The following is a 21,888-nucleotide window of genomic DNA, read 5'->3' on the forward strand; positions in this document are numbered from 1 at the left end:
AAGTGAAAACCACATTGCCCCATAAAAGCTCTCCCTTTAAGGGACTGAAAAAGCTACCTTAGTCTTAGGAGTGGAGAGTCCGTCTCTTGAAGTTTGCTGGATGTGGTTGCTGGGTGGAGGCGGTTCAACAGGCCCCTTCAAGCTCACCTCCACTTTGGGTACTCCTGCAGAGGTCTGGTCCATCTCAATGCTCCCCATAGGAGTTAGTTCAGGTGTCTCAGGGGATCCCTGAGAGGTATTTGACTCCTTTTTGTTCTTCTTGAGGTATTTCTCTAAGTGATCAGGCAGCTTTATCTCTGCGAACGAAGGCATAGGAGAAGGAGAGGAGTGGCCGAGTGCTGACTCAGTCACTGTACCTGCACCACCACCCACATCTGCACCACCCACACCCTCCTTATCTGCTTCAGTGTTAGACAGGGGTAAAACAACAACTCCCTGCTTCAACGGCTGATGCTCTTGTTGGTTGGATGTCAGTGTGCTGTTTGAGGAGGATGTAGCTTCCTTTTTGGTCTTCCTGGAGGACCGAGGGGAACTCATCAGGTCTGAGAGGATGGACATCCTCTCAAGGCGGGACTTTGGCCTCCAAGGCTCATCTCCATTGTTTTGTTTCTCCTCTTTCCCCACATCATTTTCCCCTTCTTTGGCTTCAACTTTCCCTTCCACTTCATCGAGTGTTTCCATGTGGTTTGGAGACATGTGCTTGTCACTGTCCTGTGTGCGTTTACCCAGAGTGCGTCCTTGTCTTTCAGCGGCTTTCTGTTTGATCACCATAGCTGGAGAAGAGTCCCTCAAACTCTTGCCTGTTGATCCCAGGCCAAACTGGAACTCCTCTGGATCAAATGTCTTCTCAAAATGATCCTCCTTGATGGCCGGCATGGCGAAGGGTGGAGAAGGCGAGTGTCCACGAACGCGCCGTCTGGGAGGTAGGTTGAAAGGAATGCTGCCCTCCTTAATGCTCCTGATGAAATCTTCAATGTCGTCTGGCTCCAGAGATTCATCCTCACTGGCTGAAGACTCCAGGCGTCTTTTGGGCCCTTTCTTCTGTTTTTGGTTGTGCTCTACATCCAACCAGCTGGATGGAGCCTCTGTCTTTAGCTGTGTTGGCGACGTTGGTTTTACTGTTGCAGAACGGGTCAAAGTGCTATTGACTGTTGGCCTCTCAGGCTTTATTGGCTCCCTGATGTTTGTGACTTTCTCTTGTTTGGTCTGAAGTTCCTCTTTAGGACTTGCTATTGATATCTTTTTAGTGTCTTCATCTTTCTTAATGGCTTTGTCTTGCACAGACTCTTGTTTGGCGTCTTTCTTTGCCACTGTGCTCGGGGGGTCGTCCTCTTTGGTCACTTTATTTTCAACTGCAACAATGTTGTGGTTGTGCTCCTGTTTTTCATCAGGCTCCTTAGCTGCTTTTTCATCTGTCGAAACATTTGATTTGTCTGGTGATTTGGAGTCTTCTTTCTCCTTGTGGCTATCTTCACCTCTTACAGCCTTCTGATCTTGCTTTATGCTAACTTTATCCTCAGCTTTAGAAACTTTGGTCATATCTTCCAAACTCTTGGTTGATGAATCCTTTGTCTGAGTCTTTTCTTTAGCATCCTTCGCATCTTTTGTTTCATTTTTCTCTGCCTTTAGTTTTTGAGTTTGATCCATTGTCTTCTTCTGAGGTTTTTCCATCTCTGGTTTTTGTTCCACTTTTGGAGTTTGGGATTCTGTTGACTCATCTGTAGCTGGTTGTGTCACATCCTTTTCTTGGTCTCTGATGGTTTCAGAAGTCTGGTCTGGTTGGACACTGACCACGCCTTTGGCAGAGGTGACTTGAGTCTCTGTTACTGAAGTCTGTGGAGAAGAATTCTTGGTTTTAGCCTCTTGAGTTGTCTCTTTTTGTAAGACCTGGATTTCTGGTTTCTTCTCTGGAGCTTTTGAACTGTTTGATTTTGCAGATTTGTTTTCCTCAGATTTTGAAATGACCGGTTTGTCAGTTATGGACTTCTTTGCTTCTTCTTTTGGCTCATCCTTCTCTTTAGCAGTCTTGGCTTCACTGCTAGCTTTTTGGGCTTTGTCCTCTAGCAAAACTTTCTGTTGTTGGCCTTCTGAGGTCTTGTTCTGTGCTTTTTCTGCCTCTGGTTGTTTTTCATTCTTAGCTGTTGTGCTTTCAGGTTTGGTTGACCTGTCTTTCGCTGGTTTAGTTACATCCTTATCCTTGTCTTCAGTAGTTTTAGACTCTTTTTGCTTTTTGCTGACCTCACTGTTAGCTTTAGCAGTCTCTTTGACAACACTCTGTACTGTTGAATCCTTTGTTTTGGCTTCCTCTTTGGCACCGTCAGTCCTCTTGGCTTCCTCTGCTTTGAGAGACTTTTCCATTTCTGTAGGTAGACTCACTGATGTCTTCTCTGTAGCCTTTTCTGTCTCTGGCTCAGATTCAGATTTTGTTGATGTGGTCCTCTCTGGTTTTGTTACATTCTCATGTTGATCTTTGACAGCGACAGGCTTCTTGTCTTCCTGAATACTAACCTCACTCTTAGCGGTGGCTCCTGAAGTCTTCTTCCCCTCACTCGGTGATGACTCCTTGGTTTCATTCTCTTTTTTAGTGTCGTCGTCAGCACTCACAGTTTTTGTGCTTACATCTTTTGGTCCAGGAGTTTCACTCTCCTTTACAGCATCGGTGTGTTTGTCCTGAGTTGACTTGAGAGTTTTCGCCTCCTCCTCTTTGTTTAGAGGAGCTTTGTGTCCTGGTTCTGTAGCTGTTAATACCTTAATGTGCTGATCTGTTCTCTTGTTTCCAATTTCTGCATTTTCTTTTAAGAGGATTGCACATTCTTGGTTTGTGTCGACCACACTGGTTTCCTTTTGTGAGACTGCACTTCCTTCTTGCTCTGCCTCTGTCTTCTTCTCTTTCAGTGCGTCTGTAGCAGCTGGCTGTGCTTCTTCCTCCATTACAAGTGGTAAATTCTTCTCCTCCGTTGACTGACTTGTTGGTTTCATTTGTTTTATGTCTTTATCCGCTTTCTCCTCGCTGGTTTTTGTCTGGAGCTCTGTTTTGCCACTGTTCTGTGACTCATTGCTTTCCACTGATGTCTCATTCAGTCTTTCATTTGGTTTGGAGTCTTTCTCCTGTTTTTCAGTTTCTCCAGCCTGTAAAAGAGGCTCTTTGTCCAGCTGATTTTCAGCATTCTTTGGTAATTCACAAACAGTCACGGTCTCTGTTTTAGCGTCCAAAGCCTTTTCTGGATCTTTTCCAGACTCCCCTTCAGGTTTCTCTTCTATCTTGGATTCTGTCACAGAATTTTCCCTGTTTGTGAGGCATTTCTCATCTTCAAGAATGAGATTTTTGGTCTCATTTGGTAACTCTTTCTGCTGCTCTTGACTTGGTAGATTAGGGTCCACTGAGAGTGTCTCTTTCTGTGTCTCAGCATCTTTGTCATGTGAGTCCACTTTAGCAGGAAGTCTTTCTTTGGTTTCAGGAGTGACCTTACTTGTTTTTTCAAGAGAAACGCTACCGGGCTCCACACCTGCCAGATCAGAGTGGGTCTTTATGTCATCCTGAATGCTGTCATCCTCTGTGGGTGTGGCTGACGTATCATTTACATCCTCCTGAGCTTGTTTTGTTTCCTGATCCAGCTCTGCAGAGCTTAGCTCTGTGAGTCCTTTCACCTGGATGGTTTCTGGTTTCATGTGACCAGTCAGCTGGTTTGTTTCTTTAATGTCTTTCTCTTCGACTTCATGTGTGCATGTCTTTGTTGAAATATCTGTGTGCTCTTCTTCCGTGGTTTTGTTACTTTTAATGTTGGTTACATTTTTGGGTGGAGACCCAAGTTTTGTCTCACGTTGTCCATCCAGGCTGTCTGTCTCTGCATTATTTACATCAGCAGCAGGCGACTCTGAGGGGCTTGTTTTAACAGCTTCTTTATCTTTAGAGGTTACTTTACCTCCTGGACTTTTTACTGCTGTTATTTCTGATTTCTCTGTAATATTTGAATCATTGTTTTGAATTTGTCGAGTTTTTGAAACGTCTTTAGGTGAAGGACTTTTTTTGCTCTCTAACTCCCTTTTCTCTTTTCCTTTCAGTCTGATCTCACTGGTTCTGGACTGGCGGACTCTGGGTATTGTGGTGTGCTCCTCCTCTTCTGTAGACACACTGGAGTTGTCCTTCATGTCCTCAGATGTGTCTGTGGAAATCTTCCGGTTGGAGCCGTTCTGTTTGGGTGACGGTGTGGTTGGAGAGCTTTCACCTGAGGACAGTTTTCTGGTCCTCACAGTGTTGGAGCTTCTCTGTCCTCTTGTTGGAAGCCTGCTAACCGGTGAAGACGGCTCAGATATAACTGGACTTCTGGGGGGTTTGGTGTTGTCGCTGTGTTTGGATAGCCTTGATGGGGCGGTCTTCTCTTGCTTTGATGGAGTCGGAGAGGCACGCTGTGTCGGTGAATGATTCTCTTCACCAATGCTGCTCTTGGGGAGGCGTTTGATCGGTCTTGGGGACAGCAAGCTTCCTGTTAGAAACAAAGACACAGATACAAACTGCTTAACTACGCTATAGCATGCTAATACACACTTTTTAAAACACACAAAACTTTTACACAACACATTTAATGTGTTACACTTTGCTGTTGTCCTCCCTGTTGTACAGACTCTCCTAGAGTTCATGTGGCCTCATATTATTCTGAAAACTGGATCTGTCTTTGAGGTCGTACTGGTGGAAAAAGGCCAAAGTCATAATTTGGGGAGAAATGATGCATAACAACCACAAGTATTTGCAGTCAACCAGAAACATCATCACCCTAAATGGCTGCAGTCTACTCGACATGGAAATCTTTACAGGCACTGCTGCACTTTTTGTTTTTGGTTGGTGCTATAAAGAAAGGTCTTTACCATTTATTAATGCTGAGCCATAAGGAGCAACAAATGCCAGTCCAGCTCCAGTGTGCAGCATTCCTCAAATTAATCCAAAGATTAATCCAAAAGACAGATCTCTCTTCTCTTTGCTACACTTAACCGGCCGGTGTGGTGTTGTCATAGAGACTTCTATAAATCAAGCTGGTCCTGTCCAACCTGATAAGGAAGCTAGCACCTAGAAATCACCATTATTGGTGCTAATAGTCTCGTTTTTAAGTGTGGACTATATCAGGCATGATAGTAGAAGGCACTATGTAGACGTGAGACTTTTTAAAGATTGCTTAGAAAGTCTTCACAGTCCCTCTGCTCTGCTCAGGCAGAGCATGTCCATGTGACATGCACTTTCAAATGTAATAGTACATGATCTAATTCTTTAGCTGGGCTTAAACATCTGTCTGAATGGAGCTCTCATTTCATCAAACAGTGATTTTTAAAGAAAAATGTGATTGTCTACATCTTATTAGGGTAATAAAAGGTGGGAAAACTTATGTCCCAGCACCTCCTCATTTTAATGGTACACACATTAAAGCTAATTTATTTCATCTAAAAGTAAACAAAGTATAAAATGATATGCTATGGATTTATAGAATAATGAGCAAAGATGTTTGTTATTGGTAGACCACATGTCATCCTTCTAGTGATCTTCTTAAAAATGCAATGTGATATAATGGTCAGACAGTGTTTGTATGGAATCTTAAAGCTGTTTTCTTTTCTCATCTCAAAAACAAGAAACGTTAATAACATGAGAAATCATAACTGCAAACCCAGGGGAACCTTGTGCTGCACATAGAGATTAAGAGCTGTAGAAAAATGCGCAGACGACTTCAGCACAAAGTTTCACAAAAAATGAACAGAAAATTAGATTTGTGCCACTGTTATACAAACTGTTGGCCCGTTTGAATAATCAGCAGATAGTTGACAGTGACTGTGAATGATGTCTTTGCCTAAAGTGCCCATTCCCAGTCAGCACCAGACTTCATGCAGGTGAACAATTATCCATGTGCTTTTTGTTGCATGCTGGTCATTGTGTGAGTGTAATGAAACAAGTGCTTGAGCTGTGAGTGAAGAACACATCATGTCTTCGGACAGTCTTACCTCTCTTTGGACTTTCAGGAAGTGGAGGCGGCGTTTCAGTCCCTGGTCTCTCATCAGGAGCTGGACTCTCTGGACTCTTCTTCTGTCGGTCTGAGTCTGTAACTTTCTTGTTACTGGTTTCATTTGTAAGAGTGATGTTAGTATTCCTCTTCCTCGCTGGAGATGAAATGGGTAACCGAGTTTTAGGTGAGGCATTACCCTCGATGTGGTTCGGCACCCGTTTTTTGACACTTGGGCTTTCCCTGTCCGACGGGAAGGTTGCTTTTATTCGACTCTCTTCACGGTCTCTCTCAATGCCATTCACCAGGTGTGCTGAGTCATTGTCCTCCTCTGTCTTTTCCTTGATGTGCTTTATTCCTACCCTGTGTTTTGTAGGAGAAATGTCACCTGACAAAGCTTTCCCTCCCTTGCCTTCTTCAACACTTGGTTTCCTGCCAGCTTTGGCAGGGCTGCCCGGAGATTTCAAAGCTTCTTTGCTTTTAGGTTGTTTCTGCAGTTTGGATGTGGCTTCAGGCACTGGTACTTTATCTGGTGTTGTTGGTGATTTCACATCAGCCTCTGATGTTGACCTCTTGGGGATTTTAGACTTTGAACCTGCTGCACTTGAGGGACCAGGGCTGCTTTGTTCTTTTAATGCTGGTGACAAAGAGTCGGCTTTATCACTGCTGTTCTCCCTCTGAGGTGGCGTATCAGTGGAAGTTCCCACTTTTGTGCTCTCTGTGGAGGCCTTAGCCTTTGTTGTTACAGTTTTGGCCCTGCTGCTGGTTGCTGGGGATGGGGTCTTTGCTCCACTTGCTGTGGTATGCCGGCTCTCAGCTGTTATAACTCCTGGCTTAGAGGGTGAACCCTGGTCAGTTCCTCTGCCTCCTACCACAGCCCCTTCTATCTGTAGCTTTGCTTTGTACATGTCTGAGGGTGAAGAGTTCTCATGGACGTCAGAGGCCTGGGAGTCTGTTGTTCCTTTAACTAAGGCTTCTGGAGTAACTCTGTCAGGGTGAGTTGTCTCATCTGTTGTTGGACAGCGTCCCAGGTCGGCTTCCTGAAGGTCCACATTGTTATTTTGGAGGCTTGGCAGTCTGTGAGGAGAGAGAGAAACATTAACAGGAATACTTTACGAGACTTTATGAGCCACATTCCAAGCTGAAGCCTGTGGCCTGAAAAATGAAGCCACCAGGAAGTGCAGAATAAGACTGTAGCTCGTTTTGATTAGTTCACTTGCAGCTCACTCTCCCACCTGAGACATGCATGACAACAAAAACTGCTCCACCAGCTTACTGGGCTTTTTTAGTGCCTCAGATATCAAAGATGAGACATTTACCCAAAAAATTTAGATTTAGACACTAGTTATTGAACTTTGATCGATAAGCCTAACCAATGGCGTCATAACAGCAAACATCGCTTTTCAGATTGGATTGTTTAAAATTCTTTTTATATAAAAAAACAATTGATTTTCACGGGGGGGGGGGGGGGGGTTAAAAAGTCTGTGCATGCCACTCTACAGTGCCCACCTGGAACCAAAACACTTACTAAAATGCCCTTGTTGGAGCCAAAACACATCCTAGGGAACCCTCTTGGAGCCACAACCAGGGATGCACCAATCCAACTTTTCTGGTCCTGCTACAATACCGATATCGATACCTGAGCTTTGGGTATTGACTGATGCAGATCCTAATCTGATACCAGTGTTAAATAATAACCTGCATGCTCCAGTGTGGGATAAAACTGGTAATGTTTTGAGTAAAAGGCAAAAATGAGTACATATGGAATTACTGAAGTTAATATTTATTTAAACTATAAGTGTTTAAATATTTAACAATATTTGGTTTAAAAAAATGTTTCAAAATTTACAGAAAGGACTGTTTGATTGTCAAATTTTTTATCTAAATCATAGTTTAGCCTTGGCATAAAGTTTGGACTGATCCTTTCCCACTGATACCCTATCCAGCTTTGGGGATGGATCTGGGCCAATACCTGATACCAGGGTCAGATCAGTACATCCCCTAACCAAAACGTTTGCTATCATTTCCTCCTGGGAGCCAAAACGCGTACTAAAATGCCCTTGTGGGAGCCAAAACACATGCTAGGGAATCCTTTAGGAGCCAAAACGTATGCTATCATTTCCTCCTGGGAGCCAAAACACTTACCAAAGAGCCCTCTTAGGGTTTCTGAGTGACAGAACACACTAAACTGCCCTCTTGACTGGTTAAAATTTTCCTCTTAGGAGCTAAAAACACATGCTAAAGTGCCCTCAAAAACATGTGGAACTCAGTGCCCCTTTCAGTGGCGAGAACGCGCTGTGGGTGCCTTTTCTTTTCTTTTTTTTTTGCCCCTTCCCTTCAAAAAGTCTGTGCATCTGTGTGTAGGTGCATCAGGAGTGAGCAGCTGATTAACGTGACTGAACTAAAAGCCAAGAGAAGAAGAGCTCCGGCAGCTCTGTGAAGGCAAAAACATCTGCCAACCAAAAACTTAAGTTATACCAAGAATTAAAGATTTAACAAAGGGTCAAACTATATCACAGTCAGCGAAAAAAACACCTTTACATCTGTGAATTCCTAGCTTACTGCAAACCATTTTCCCTCTACTGGCCTTTAAAAAGAATGCATGTTTAAGGCTTTTTTAATCAGCTTCACTTTTGATCTTTGGTTAAAACAATTTGTGGTCAAACTAAGGGCGTAGGAGGAATCCGCCTGCAGTGGAGCTGAAACTACATTCATAACCAGGTCTTGTCCCAGGCACGTCCATCCATGGCCTGGAGTTCAGTTACTCAACATTTGATGAAGTATTTCAGCTCTCAGGTCTCTATTCTTCCTTTCTCCTTTTAAAAACAGCTTCTGTATGAACGCCATGCTGTCTTTTTTAAGCATCAGTCAACGTGTATGACGTGCAGGCATGTCACCTGTAAATCAAACAAAGTGTGCAGACAGTTGCCCATGTAGGTTTAGCAATGACTAACTCATTCAGGTAGAGAACATACTCCTTAGGAAAACACAGTAGAGGAAACTATGTCAAATCAAACTTAACAAAATTAATCTTCACTTCTTTCTTTCCCAGCTCATATTTTCAGTAACAGAGCTTCTGTCTGCTGTAGGTTAATGTCAGAACGTGATTCGATGTACAGCAGATGAATATTTCAGTGCGTCAGTGTGGCTTTAGCCTGTATTGTTCCCCTGCACTACAAAGAAGCATGGGAACTCAGAGCTCAGGTTGCACACAGGATTAGCTCTCTGTACCTCCACAGGATCAGAGCGACTACTAAAGCTAACCACAGACATTTACATAGACAGATACTCACAGATTCACTTCTGTTGTGTCTGAAATCTTTGAAGTTGAATCCCGGCTGCTTTCCTCGTCCGCCAGTTCGTTCCCATCCAAGCTCGACTCCGGGCTGATGTACACCCTCTGGGCAAAAACTTTGTGTTTGGAGGGTAGATTCACAGTCTTGCGTGTCACACGTACTTCTCTCGATGTGCGTCTCTCCTGAGGTGAACTCTGTTGTGAGTGCGTGTCAGTGCCGGGCTCCTCCGTCTGCTCAAAGTTTGTTTGTAACTCCTCTGTAGTCCCTGCCAAGGCGATGTCTGCACCTGGCGAGCTACCAGTGGATGGTTGAGTCTCTGAGGGGGTAGGAAAGCTGTCGGCGGTGTCCTGAGTAACAAAATCTTCCTCAGGAATGACTGTGACAGGTATAGCCAGCACGGGAGGCGAGTCTGCTCTGACGCCCTCCTCCTCTTCTTTCATGATATCCCTCTCTTCCTCCCCCTCCCTTGCCTCTTCCTCCTCCGGTCCCAGGTGTGTTTCCACCCATACCGCTTTGTGGAGCTGGGCAGGAGAACTGCTTCGGGGTGTTTGCTCTTCCGCAGGTAGAGAGCTGAATACGTCGTCAGCAGTTTTGGAAGAGAACACCCGACCTCTCCTCCTGTCAGGTTTTTCCTCTGCGTTGTTTGAGGAGACTTTTTCTTCCTCTTGAGTCGTGATGAGATGTGAGGTGGACGACTGGGAGCCTAAAGTAATTCCTCTCAAACTGGTGCTGTGCCCCTTTTCTCCAACTGTCAAGGATGATTTCTTTGATGCCAAACTTATGGAAGTTAAGTTAGGTGATCGAGGGGTTTCAGCCGGTTTGGAGAGAGGGATTTTCAGTGAAGACATCGTGCCCCCATCAGCTGCATTGTCCTCATTACTCCTTAGCACATCTCCCTCCAAACTGACCCGCAGCCTCTTGCTTACTTCCTCCACCACTAACTCTGTGAAGCTCTTTTCTGAGGCTGTGTCGCCGAACTGAGTGGTAGCAGCAAAGTCCAGATTGGTGGGAGTTACATTCCCAGAATTCCTTTCACTGCTGCCAGCGCTAACCCTGCACACACCTAACTCCCTCACACTGCCCCTGCCACTGCTGTTACTGTCTGCAAACGGGTGGTCAGTCCGCCCAGAAGCAAGGCTTGAAACGCTGGGACTGGACCTGTAGCTCAGGGTGTCTCCATGCTCTGCTGCATTTGTGGGATCTGTATAATGAGATCCTGTCAGCTCGCCGTCTTTCCGAGAAGGAGTTGGAGTCTGTAGTCCTGCTTCCAGCTCAGATGGAGGTGAATTAGGGGACGAGGGAGACGAGGGCGACGTTGGGGTGCTCGTATCTTCTGAATGTCGCCTGCTGCTCTTTTTCCTCCTGGAGCTGAAAAAGTTGCTGAGGCGATCGAACATTCCCTTCTTCTCCTCCGAATTCTGAAAAAAGAGAGAAAAAAAAGGAAGAAAAATAAGTTTCAGGTTGAGGAAAGAGATCACACAACTCTTTTTGTTGGGCGCTTTTACTCTTGGCGTCAGTTCTTTCAGACATGTCCAGGTTGGCACAATTTTAGCAGGTAAAGAGAATAATATAAAGTAGATACATGAGTTCATTTATTTACTTTATGACTTAAAAAAAACTACTATTGTTAGAAAAAAGAAAGCTGAATGAAATGATAATCTGATAGAAGAATGGATGCAGGATTTGGGTGAACAAATTAAGATAACTTAGAAGCAGAAAAATAAATATGAGTATTATTAATCAGCTGTAATATAATAATAACAGTGCTTTCAGTTTCTGTGGCGATTATATATTATTATGCTGACTCAGTGTTATATCAAAATAACAGCAGATATGAACATTTTGTAAGGCTGAGGAAGGATATTTTCTGGTCAGGGAGTTGTTACTCAACAGGATTACAGAAATCACTTTCATGCTTCAATGATTAGAAAAGAAAAAGGAATGACTCAAACCATGGAGCTGACTCTTTATTCTGGCCGAATAAACAGATTACACAGCTACTTCACTCTGAATGGTCAGCTGTGACATTCAGTGGTTTGATAAGTCCGTCCCTCTTTCCCCAAAAACTTGTTTTAGAGGAAGAAGAACTGAATCAGCTGCTGTAGTGGTTTCGGCAGTAATTTCTACCTTAAGTAACCTAATGGATGTTATCACTTTTTGAAAGGTTAATTAGGATTAATTAATTACAGGAAAAATGCTGCATCAAAAAATTCACCCATATTATTTAACACATTCACTGTTGCACTTGACACTGAACGCTTTTCAGCACAAGGGTTCCTGTGCCGACCCACATTTGGGTTTACAAAAACTCCTTAAAAACCTGGTTTAAGAGCTGAGCCTTTTGGACAATGCCTGCTCAAAATGTTCCTTAAACTGCAATTTACATTTAAAAAGTATATTTGATTGGAAATAAACATGGTTTTCTTGTTTAAGCTCATGTATAGTTCTAATTATCGATTCAATCGCCCAACAAACCTCATTTGAAGAAAAAAAAGTTGATTGATATTATCAGAATATGATCAATTACTTACAAAGCCTATAATACTTACTTTTTTTTTTAATCAAGTCCCCTCACTAATCATTTTTCAATCAAATAAATAGAACGATTCCTTGAATCAATACTGTGTTCTTCTACTTTTGTTTGATTATGGTGCCCCCTGTGGTCAAAGCTCACTTTGCTTAATTTGTTCCAGAGATGTGATTTCTGATTAAAGAACACATAAAGAATGTATTAAAGTTAAAGAATATATTTGCTGTTTGATATTTAAGGTCATTAAGTAGAGACAGACAACCCTTACGGCAAACACTCACACCTATGGTAACTCAGAGAGACCAATCAACGTGATGATTGTGTTTTTTGACTATGGGAGAAACCTGAGAGAAACCATGCAAACTCCACACAGCAAGACCCAGCCAAGGAGTCAAACGAGGAACCTTCTTGACATGGAGCAACAGCGTAAACCACTGCACCACTGTAACCCCCTCAGTTCCTGCAGCACGCTGTAAATCACTTTATCTGACACCTAGCCCCCTCACTGTGGTTACAGCAGTAAAATTTAAAACAGAAACCATCAGTCTTGCTACTGATGGTCATTGCAGCTCAATTTAACCGAAGTTTACCCTGTATTACTGAGACATCAACCCACTCACTGTGTATAAGTCCTGAACTTATTTGTATTAAACAGCTGTGTAATAAATACCTCTGAGGACGGATTTCTCTTCAAAGGAAGAATTTATATGAATTTTGCTATTGTTGAATCAATAACTTCTGAGAAAGTTTTGACTCAATTCTGGCGCCCCCTGTGGTCAAAGTTATACCATCATCATTTGTGTTTATATATTTTTCATCCTAGCAACAGCTTCAGACTATAAACAGACAGTAAAGCGGCACCAGTCTGGTCTTGTGGTAAAGTCACGTGTCCCAGAGGCTGCAGTGCTTGAGTGGGCAGCTCAGGTTGATTCTCGGCTGCAGCTCCTTTCCAGCGCCCAACTCTCACTGTCTCTGTTTTCTGATTTATTCAGTGATGTCTTATCCTCTCCAGTTGAAGGCATAAAAGCCTGAAAAATAGATCTTTAAATATACAGTGTAGAAATTGTCATCCTTCATGCTGATTGTCTGTTTTTGCTTCCTTAGCTCATAAAGAGAAATTGATTCAAGTTTCAGTCTGGTTCACTGAACCTCCATAGATCCTGTTTTCTTATCTTTTTCAAATTGTTCAAATTCATTTTATAGCACTTAATATGAGAAAAAAAAAGAGAAAATCAACCAAGTTCGAATCAGCAAACTCTTTATCACATGAAGATAATCATGTAAAGAGCCAGGCTGGAGAGGGGGCTACTAATAACTAACCAGACATAAAACTCTCTGACACTCAGCTCAAGGGTCACTTGTGTTCCCGTGGATGTCAAATGTACATAACAACAAGTGATTAAAGGCTAATAAGTCAGACTGACATCTGAACGAATATTAAAATCATTATTTATTTTATTATAAACGTCAACAGACGCCCAAATGTCTGTGAAGGTAGATGTACAACCCGTCTCAGCACAGCCAGAGGACTTTTAAAGGGTTTTGATCAAAGCCAAGAGGACCTGGCACAAAGCGGGAAAAACACTTGATGCCAACACAAAACACACCTTGCAGAACCTGACAATACAAAGAGCACATGTCTGAACAAGAAGCATGACCCACAAAGAAGAAAAAAAAACAACACTCACGTACCATTGTGACTTCCCGGAGTCTAAACCCTTACATTTCTTTCCATTTCTGTCTAATCAATGCTCCGATTGCAAAAGACCATGTGGTAAAAACGTCTGCTCTCCTTACAGCTGTGATGTCACAAAGGTGCTCATAAAGTTTAATATAAAATCCTGTGTCCTGCTTGTTGTGAGTAGAAGAGAAGCAGGTAAGCCGCCCAGACTGTGTGAGACCAAAGATTGCTGTTCCACCTCTGGATAAAGTGTCTGATTTGAAGGCACGGCTGTTTGCACCAGAGTTACAGAGTCTAAAAAAATGATTGTGAAAGACGGTTCACATGGCAAAAACACGCATAAAAGAATCCAGTGAAATTGAAAGGGTGTGGATAGACATGTTGGAGAGAAACCCCACCCTTCCTCATTCTAAAGCTGGTAAATCAATAGGACATCTGTTATCTGCTGTGCCTTTATTTACAAAGACTTCACGGAGTATCAGTCAAGCAGCATTTAAGCAGACATTCAGATAAGAGCTATACAGTAAAATGAGGCAAATGTGTCGTTACTCTGTAGGTAAATACATGTGACATCCTATCCCTCCTTGATAAAATCTGTGGATCCACAGAGAGCTCTCCAAACCGGCACTTTTCTCTCATTAAAACCTGTTTAGACTCAAACACTGAGATCATTTCACTGAGCAAACAGTCGCTGAAAACATACTGAGGGCGGGTGATCCAGTTTATAACCTAATAAAAATAAAACCTAAGACCTAAACAGCCTCTCATAGATTGTTTTAAATCAAGTAAAATCAGACTTACTGTTCCTCCAAGTCAATCAAACTCAGTCATTGATCCAAAGCGCTGAAGAAGACACCATGAAAAAGGATCCTGAGGCAAGTGTAAGTTTAAGTCATGAATGGGAACCTGTCCTCCATCAACCCAGAGTCTCTTCTAGTAGCTCTCTGCCAAGCTTCACCTTGTATTCACTCATGGCGATGACAAATGACAGGTAGGTGGAGATTATTAGCGCCACATCTGTGTGAATCATGACCCACTTCCTTATCTGCCAGCCAGCGCTCAGCTTCAATCTGTGATTGCTTCAGATAACAATAAAGACTTACACAGGGAGCGTGTGGCTGATCTGATTTGAATTAACGACTGCTGGGCTATAAACAGATTGATCTTTATGGCTTTTTGACTCCACACAAAGGTTTAGGTTTAGTGCTCATGCTGTTTCACCAAAGCATTTTGGCAGCTTGGATTCCTCGAAAATTTAATAAACATGTGCCTCATTTCTTAACATCTCCCACTGACATGAACCTGATGACTGAGAGCAGGTCTGACAGGTTTGCGTCTAAGGAAAATAGCCCCAGGAGAGGCAGGTCCCATAGGATTACATGCATCTTTTCTTAAAGGGGAAGCACTGTTTTGAATAAATAAATATGTTCGCTAGCTGGTGGCTGGACAGTCAATGAGAATTCACCACTGTCCCCTACAGCAGCGCAGCTCTTTAGCTTTCTGCAAACAGTATTTACATTTTTAAAACTTTTATTTTTTAGATTTGTAGCTGTTGCCCTGCACAAAGGAGTTTTGGTTAAATTAAAATGACACCAAAAAAAACTAACTATTTTGAGCTGCAGCAATGTGGTGAAACTACTTTACTGATCAAAAGCACAGAGATCTATCAGTTCTTCAAATAATAATATTTCTGCTGACACAGGAAAAAAAGAAAATAAAATGTCTGTATTCTTCAGGGAACCTAAATATAAACAAACTACTTCTGAAAATAAAGAAAGAATAATTCTTGTATAACATTACTAAAAGTTCCTCACACACTTTGATGATTAGTTGCTAAGGAAAAAGGTTGAAATAATCCAATAATGTGTTTCTTTACTTTACTTTTTTGTATGATTAGATGATAAAGATCCAAGAAATAAGTTTTAAAGCATCTGGACATCTGAGAAAAAGGTTCATAATGTAAACCGATAGGGAGGATTTGTACAAAGAGTAGCTTTTGCGTATGTTTCATGAAACCAGGACCTTGTTTTCGGTTTTCTCTCTGTTTTGTTTTATCCACAGGGGGCACCAAAGTCAAGATGGACCTACATTTCCAAAACATTTTTTATAACTTCAGTATTTTCAGTACTGTTTGGTTTAAAGCAAATCCATAATGTACAAAAATACTCTACAAATTCTGTAGTATTTATTATCGTATCCGTTATATTTCCGATGCATAACAGTGTCACATTCAGTGTCCTGGGATCAATAATCCCAGCAGAGATAGCTTTTGCCCAATCACTAAATTTACCTTCACACTCTCCAGCCACTATTGTCACATAGGCAAGATATTACAGCCGGGTTATTCTGGTTAAAGCTGACAAAACAACTTGAAAACAAGGCAGTAAATTATTTTTGGGCATAAAAACACCCGAGAATTGGGGCATAGATGCTCAAGTTAAGTACAAGAAAATCAAATCTGTTATAAATACTTTTCTCTATTCCAAATTATTTGTCTTGTTTTGACCATTAAAGTTAATGAGATCTTAGGGTGGAGATGTGTTTGCTGTTTATAGCACATATACAAATGCACTGTGGCAACACATCCCTAGTCCAGGGTTGGTGGATTGGCTGTGACAGTCCTCAAAAATAAACCTCACTCAGAGATGAGGTGCAGGGCTAAATCCCACCCATCCAGTAGTTTTATGGCCTGAGCTTCATGGTTTACCCTCTAGACCAGTTATCCTCTAATAACATGTGAAGTTCATAGTGTTTATAATCATGTTCAGGTTATGACACAGGTGGACATCAACTCAAAGCAAGTATATCTCCAACCATATAACATCACTGTTATATGTCAAGGTTATACGAGCAGACTGAACTATTCCGCTACTTTTAGCCCGGTAACCTTGTCCACTAGAATATAAATATATAATAAATAAATAATATAAAATTATATATATATATATATATATATATATATATATATATATATATATATATATATATATATATATATATATATATATTTATTTATTTATATATATATTTATATATATATAATATAAATAAATAAGCTGGAGCATGTTATGGGACTACTTTAATGTTTGACGTCAAAAAAGAAAATAGTAACCCCCTTATTTTCTGCACATGTACAGCTCATCTGATATCACATTCATGCAGCCTTTAACCAGACTACAGTGTAATGACAGACCTTCTGCTGCCATACGACATCATGGCGGTGACCGAGGTTGACCAGGTGTGCTGTGGTTACATAAATACAGCAGGTGTGTCCCTGAGTGTTTATTCTAACACCTGCAGTGCAAGTGCAGTGTAGTGTAGAGTGAGAGTAAGGTAGAGTAACTCTGAGAGCACTGATCACACATCACACATTGATGACGTATTAAACTGTCTATTTGTAGAGATTATTAAGAAACACGGTCCACCTGCAGTCTCCACCTGCAGTCTCCACCTGTTTTCACATAACTTTTCATGCAGGTGTCACCAGCTGCTGCTGTCAGAGGGCTTTGATCAAGAGTGGAAAAAAAAACAGGAGGAGGTTGTTTTTATAAAAAAAAAAAAAAAGGTGATCCAAACACTAGAAACCTATAAGAAGGATTGTAATAATTTAATGATATACAGTATATATTGGTGCTAAAAAAAAACATGTTAAATTAGTCAGGCATAAATTCCAGATTATTTTACAACATGCCACAGTGTAAGCTGGATATAACTTTGAGATCCTACGTTTTCTGTTTGAATCCCTTTCAGTCTTGGCCAGATGAATAAAAAAATAAGAACTTTTAGCTTTTTTTGCTTTTTGAATTTCCAGTGTGTCAATCTTTCTTTTTCAACATTTTTCCAAAAGAGAACACAAACAAAAATGACAAGAAAAACAAGTAAGAAAAAGATATCAGGCATGCAATTTTGCAAAAAAAAAGATTAAATAAAATAATTTAGTATGCACCAGAAAGAAGCCGTGTTTTTAATTATCATTTCACTGCTCTGAGAGCTTTTATATTTTACAATTACTTTTTTTGCATTAGTTTGATGATGATGGGTCATTACATGTCTGTGTGGAGTTAACCCAGATGTAACAGAATAAAGAAAGTGACAATAAGTTAGTTCAGCATCTGAAGTTTTACATCATAAAAGCTTGAAATAAGTCCCTCTGTACATCTGCTCTAAAACCGATTGTTCTGCACACACTGTACCCATGAACAGAACGTGTACACATGCATGCACACACTAATCTCTTCATTTTTCCTAAACTGATCATAAAAAAAGAAAAGGATCCATTAAAACCAACCTTAAAGAATTTGGATGGAGAAACGGGGCCATGCAGCTGACTCATGTCGAAGCTGATCATGGAGGTGGACTCAGCCAGAGGGTCCCAGTCCGACTCAGTCCGGAAACTGCACTCTGTGGAAATACTCATCTGGTCATAGCTCCTGGTCGAGAGAGGCAGGAAACAGAGAGAAAGAAAGAGGGGAGGGGGTGAGGGGGTGAGGGGGAGAGGATGTTATGTCACTGCTCTTTGTTTCTCCTCTCAATATTCAGTGTTTATGTTTCAGTGTTATGAATCTTTAGTCTCATCAAACTTTACTTCAAACTTTACCCTAGTCTTTAAAGGCAGCTCTTAGTTTCTGTTGGTTTCTTTAGTAAAATCAGCAGAATTATTCCTGTTAATTAAGAGAAATATGAAAGTAAAAGCTGAAACTAGAACCAGCTCTACTCCTGCATGTGAGATGTTAGAGCTCTCAGGTGCACATGTAATTAACCTGAACCACAGTGACGTCTCCTTTTCTGCCCCTAGCTGGAAAAACACACAGGAGCTGAGGACAATATGACGGTTGAAAGACAACGTTCACTCCCCGGCAGCAAATTGTGTATACTGATCAATTAGAGCACCCTCGAGGATTGTAGGACGCATGTGAGGCATGAGGAGGTGTGTCTATTTCAAGAAGAGCCACTTCTCCGCTGCTTGAGTTTGCAAACAACCACCACACCCAGTCTGGAAGCAGAGAGCTGAGCAGCCGCACAAGCTTACTGAATGAAACAGCATCTGACCTCAATATAACACAGAAAAGGCGAAATCCAGACAGTCTAAGCTTAATGGAAGAATGACAGGCTTGACTGCACAGAGCTCAAAGAGATAGCTGCAACAAGACTTAGTTCTTCTTAATCACAACATGTCAAACATTCGGCAAACATCTAAAGCTGCAAAAGTTAAAATTGCAAAATTTACATCTAAAATAGAAAATCACTACAGCTAAAGGGGAGCTTTAGAAAGCTTTAGATTGTAGAGATGCATTCTGGGTAATACTGAAAGCAAAATTCCCCTACACTCAAAACAATTACACAACAACCCATCTGACAGCTACACTACTCAACCCAAAGGTCACTGAGGGAGTGGCAGGAAACAACCTGGAGAGGTCACCAGTCTGCCAGAGGGGCTGACACCAAGAGACAATTAACCACTCACACCTTTGAGCTATTTAGAGTCACTAATTAACAAACAAGACTGTCTGTGGAGTATGAGTAAAAGCCAGAGAGCCTGGAGGAACACACATGTACAGAAAGCCTGACCAGAGTTCAAACCAGAAACCATACAGGGTACTGCATCACTGTGCTCACACAAATACATGTGTCTTCTGTTATTGCCATTTAGATTCAAAAATGTCATGTTTTAGTTGAAAAAAAAACAGCAGAAGTCAATATCTGTATTTCTAAACTTCAAAACAAATGTTCAAAAATTATTCAACTACAATTTAATTGACTACTGGTTGCCTCCACCAAGGAGGGGAGTTTGTCTGTTTGTTTGTGAACAACATAAGTCAAACAGTAACAAACAGATCTTGATGACATTTTCAGGAAATGTTCAAAATAGAATAAGGAAGAAGTGATTAAATTTTGGAGGTGATCAGGGTCACCCTCTGGATCCAGGACCTTTTAAAGGATTCTTTATCATAGTGAGATAGGGCAGTCTTCACCATAAGTGTATATAACTCCACAATAAATTGTCAGGTTGCTTTGCAAAGAATTTCAAGACGAGGTCACCATAATTTCTGACAGATTTAATTTAATTTAATTTAGTTTATTTGATAAGGAGGGACAATGTACATTCATACACACTTAAAAAAATAAATAAAATGTAAATGTACCCAAATCTAGCTACCAAGCTAATTTCCATTGGTAGTCCCCCCCAGCTAAAATATAAAAACAAACAGGTTAAAAAAATAAAATAAAATAAAATAAAATACAAGTATAATATTTAAAGGATTCTGTTCTTCTTGATTTGTTTCTTTTTAAGGAAAAGAAAGAACAGAGAAACATTATCATAATAAAACATTTTACAATACATTACAATCATATTTAAAGTGCCAGGTCTCTTGGATAAATGAGCAGTGAAAAAATTTCAAGAAAGGAGAGAGAGGAATTTAAAAGGAATGTAAAAGTATGATCCTGATCCTGCCAATATTCTGGATTCTAAGACCTGTAATATGAAATTTGTACTGGGTCATCATAATTTTCATCACTGTCAGGTAACAAATTATTATACAAACCTGCAACTTACACCAAATTGTAGCAGACAGTCTGCTGAAAGGGAGTATAACATTAAAGTAGGACTAAGGTGTTGCACCACAATCACAATATGCTTGACAGAGGTATGCGCTCCCTGACTGCTTTTCTAGTTATTGTTTGCATTTCAGTTTACGGTGTACTTATTGTAGAAATATGAACAATCTAAAAGTCAACTCTACAGGAACAAAAAATACCTACAAAGACACAAACAGGCTTTTTCTACTACAGGGCTCAACTGATTTAATTACAAGCAAAATCCTCAACTCACTGCAAGGATTTCTACTTGAAAATATAAAAGAATATGACTTCATTTTAACTGATGACAATCCTTCATCCATTTTCTTCTCATCCTCCATGGCCCAATCATGATGGCACTAGGCCAAGCAAGTTGCCTCAAACTTTCCTTTCCTTAGCAACATTTTCCAGCACATGATTTTTACAGTCTAGCACATTCAAGATTAAAAGGTTTTTATAGTAAAGATTTAAAATGGAGTTCTTTACTTCCAACAACAACAACAACAACAACAACAACAACAACAACAACAACAACAACAACAACAAAACTTGAGTCTTAAAAAGATAGGTAGGCCTTTGAGCAGTCAGCTGGGTTTCAGCCTGCAGCCTTTTTACTGCAAGTTCCTCCCTGCTACCACCCTGTTTCCTGCCTGTTTCCACTGTCCTGTCCTCTCTGAATAAAGACAGAAAAATTGAATAAATAGAAATAATAATAACAACACCCATCCCAGCTTGTGCTGTATCTTTGCCTGTATTGGGTTTCCCCCCTTTTTGGACCCGCCCAATAAGAGGCGCCTGAGAGGTATCATCAGATGCCTAAAGTACCTCAGCTGGTAAGTGTAAAGAAGAAGCAGCTCTACTTTGAGGTCTTTCCAGTCAGGGCAGGGAGCTTGTCTTATCACTGAACATGTATTTAAGATAATCATTTTATCAGCTGATAAGACTTTTTTAGGTTGTGACAAATGTTAAACCAATTTTTCCACACAAATGCAAGAAACACATGCTGTCACTTTGCTTTGCAGATTTTCCCATCAGTTACACCCTCTGCCCAACCACAGCCACTTGAACTTCTGTGTTTGTAATGAAGTGTTTCTTCCACAAGGGGGCAGAGCTGTATTAGTTTTCCGTAGGAGCTGGGAGAAAGGCAATAAAAACACAAATGCCATTAAACTCAGCCAGTACTTTGAAGCCGAACATGCAGGAACACAACACAAATGATCTTCTCACACACAAAACAACAACAACAAAAACAAGAGCACAAAAAGACATAGTTCTTGACTTTACAAAGCCGTGTAAATAATCCACAGCGTGGTCTGCGGAGGCTGAAATACTTCATGCTTTGAACCTCTGAAACACAGTCAGAACAGTAGATCCAGTGGGCTTGTGTGTGGATATTTACATTCTTTGTGGAGGCCTCACCTTTTTCGGCTTGATGGAACAGGCGTATTATGTGTTGGCGCACATTATTTGATCTGTGACAACCACATAATGATTTTAGCGTGGCCTGGATAAGAGTCAGGAGGAGGAGGAGATCACCTGTTGTGAGTCAAAAACTCATGTGTTATCTGTTTGACTGACTCATTTTTTCATTTGTAGTGAGGCATGACATGGAAGAGTATGAGGTTAAGTTTGTATTGATGTTTATTCTATTATCCTGACACCACTATCAATATCTCTCTGTTGTTAAATGAAAAAAACATGACTCATGTTTTCAGTAATAAACAGTTGCATCTTAGTCTGAATGTTTTAACTTTGCAAAAACTTTGCATCTGTAGTTTTAATGGTTTATTCTGATTTGATGAGAAGTTAACCTGGTACTAC

The 21,888-nt window shown here is 41.0% G+C and overlaps 1 protein-coding gene across 1 annotated transcript in view; it reads right to left on the bottom strand.

The window, feature by feature from the left end:
* Positions 1 to 21,888, bottom strand: part of crybg1a (crystallin beta-gamma domain containing 1a) — a 59,405-nt gene that overhangs the window by 14,964 nt on the left and 22,553 nt on the right. Inside the window, exons 2-5 of the mRNA XM_074692432.1 lie at positions 17,777 to 17,918; positions 9,275 to 10,695; positions 5,983 to 7,058; positions 58 to 4,484 (exon numbers count right to left, since the gene is read on the bottom strand). Of these exons, the coding sequence (XP_074548533.1) occupies positions 58 to 4,484; positions 5,983 to 7,058; positions 9,275 to 10,695; positions 17,777 to 17,918 (7,066 nt within the window). The remainder of the gene's footprint in view (positions 1 to 57; positions 4,485 to 5,982; positions 7,059 to 9,274; positions 10,696 to 17,776; positions 17,919 to 21,888) is intronic.

Source organism: Halichoeres trimaculatus, unplaced genomic scaffold (assembly GCF_033239565.1).
Source record: "Halichoeres trimaculatus isolate MK-OKI-2021-1 unplaced genomic scaffold, fHalTri1.1 fHalTri1_scaffold_17, whole genome shotgun sequence".
Taxonomy (NCBI): Eukaryota; Metazoa; Chordata; class Actinopteri; order Labriformes; family Labridae; genus Halichoeres; species Halichoeres trimaculatus.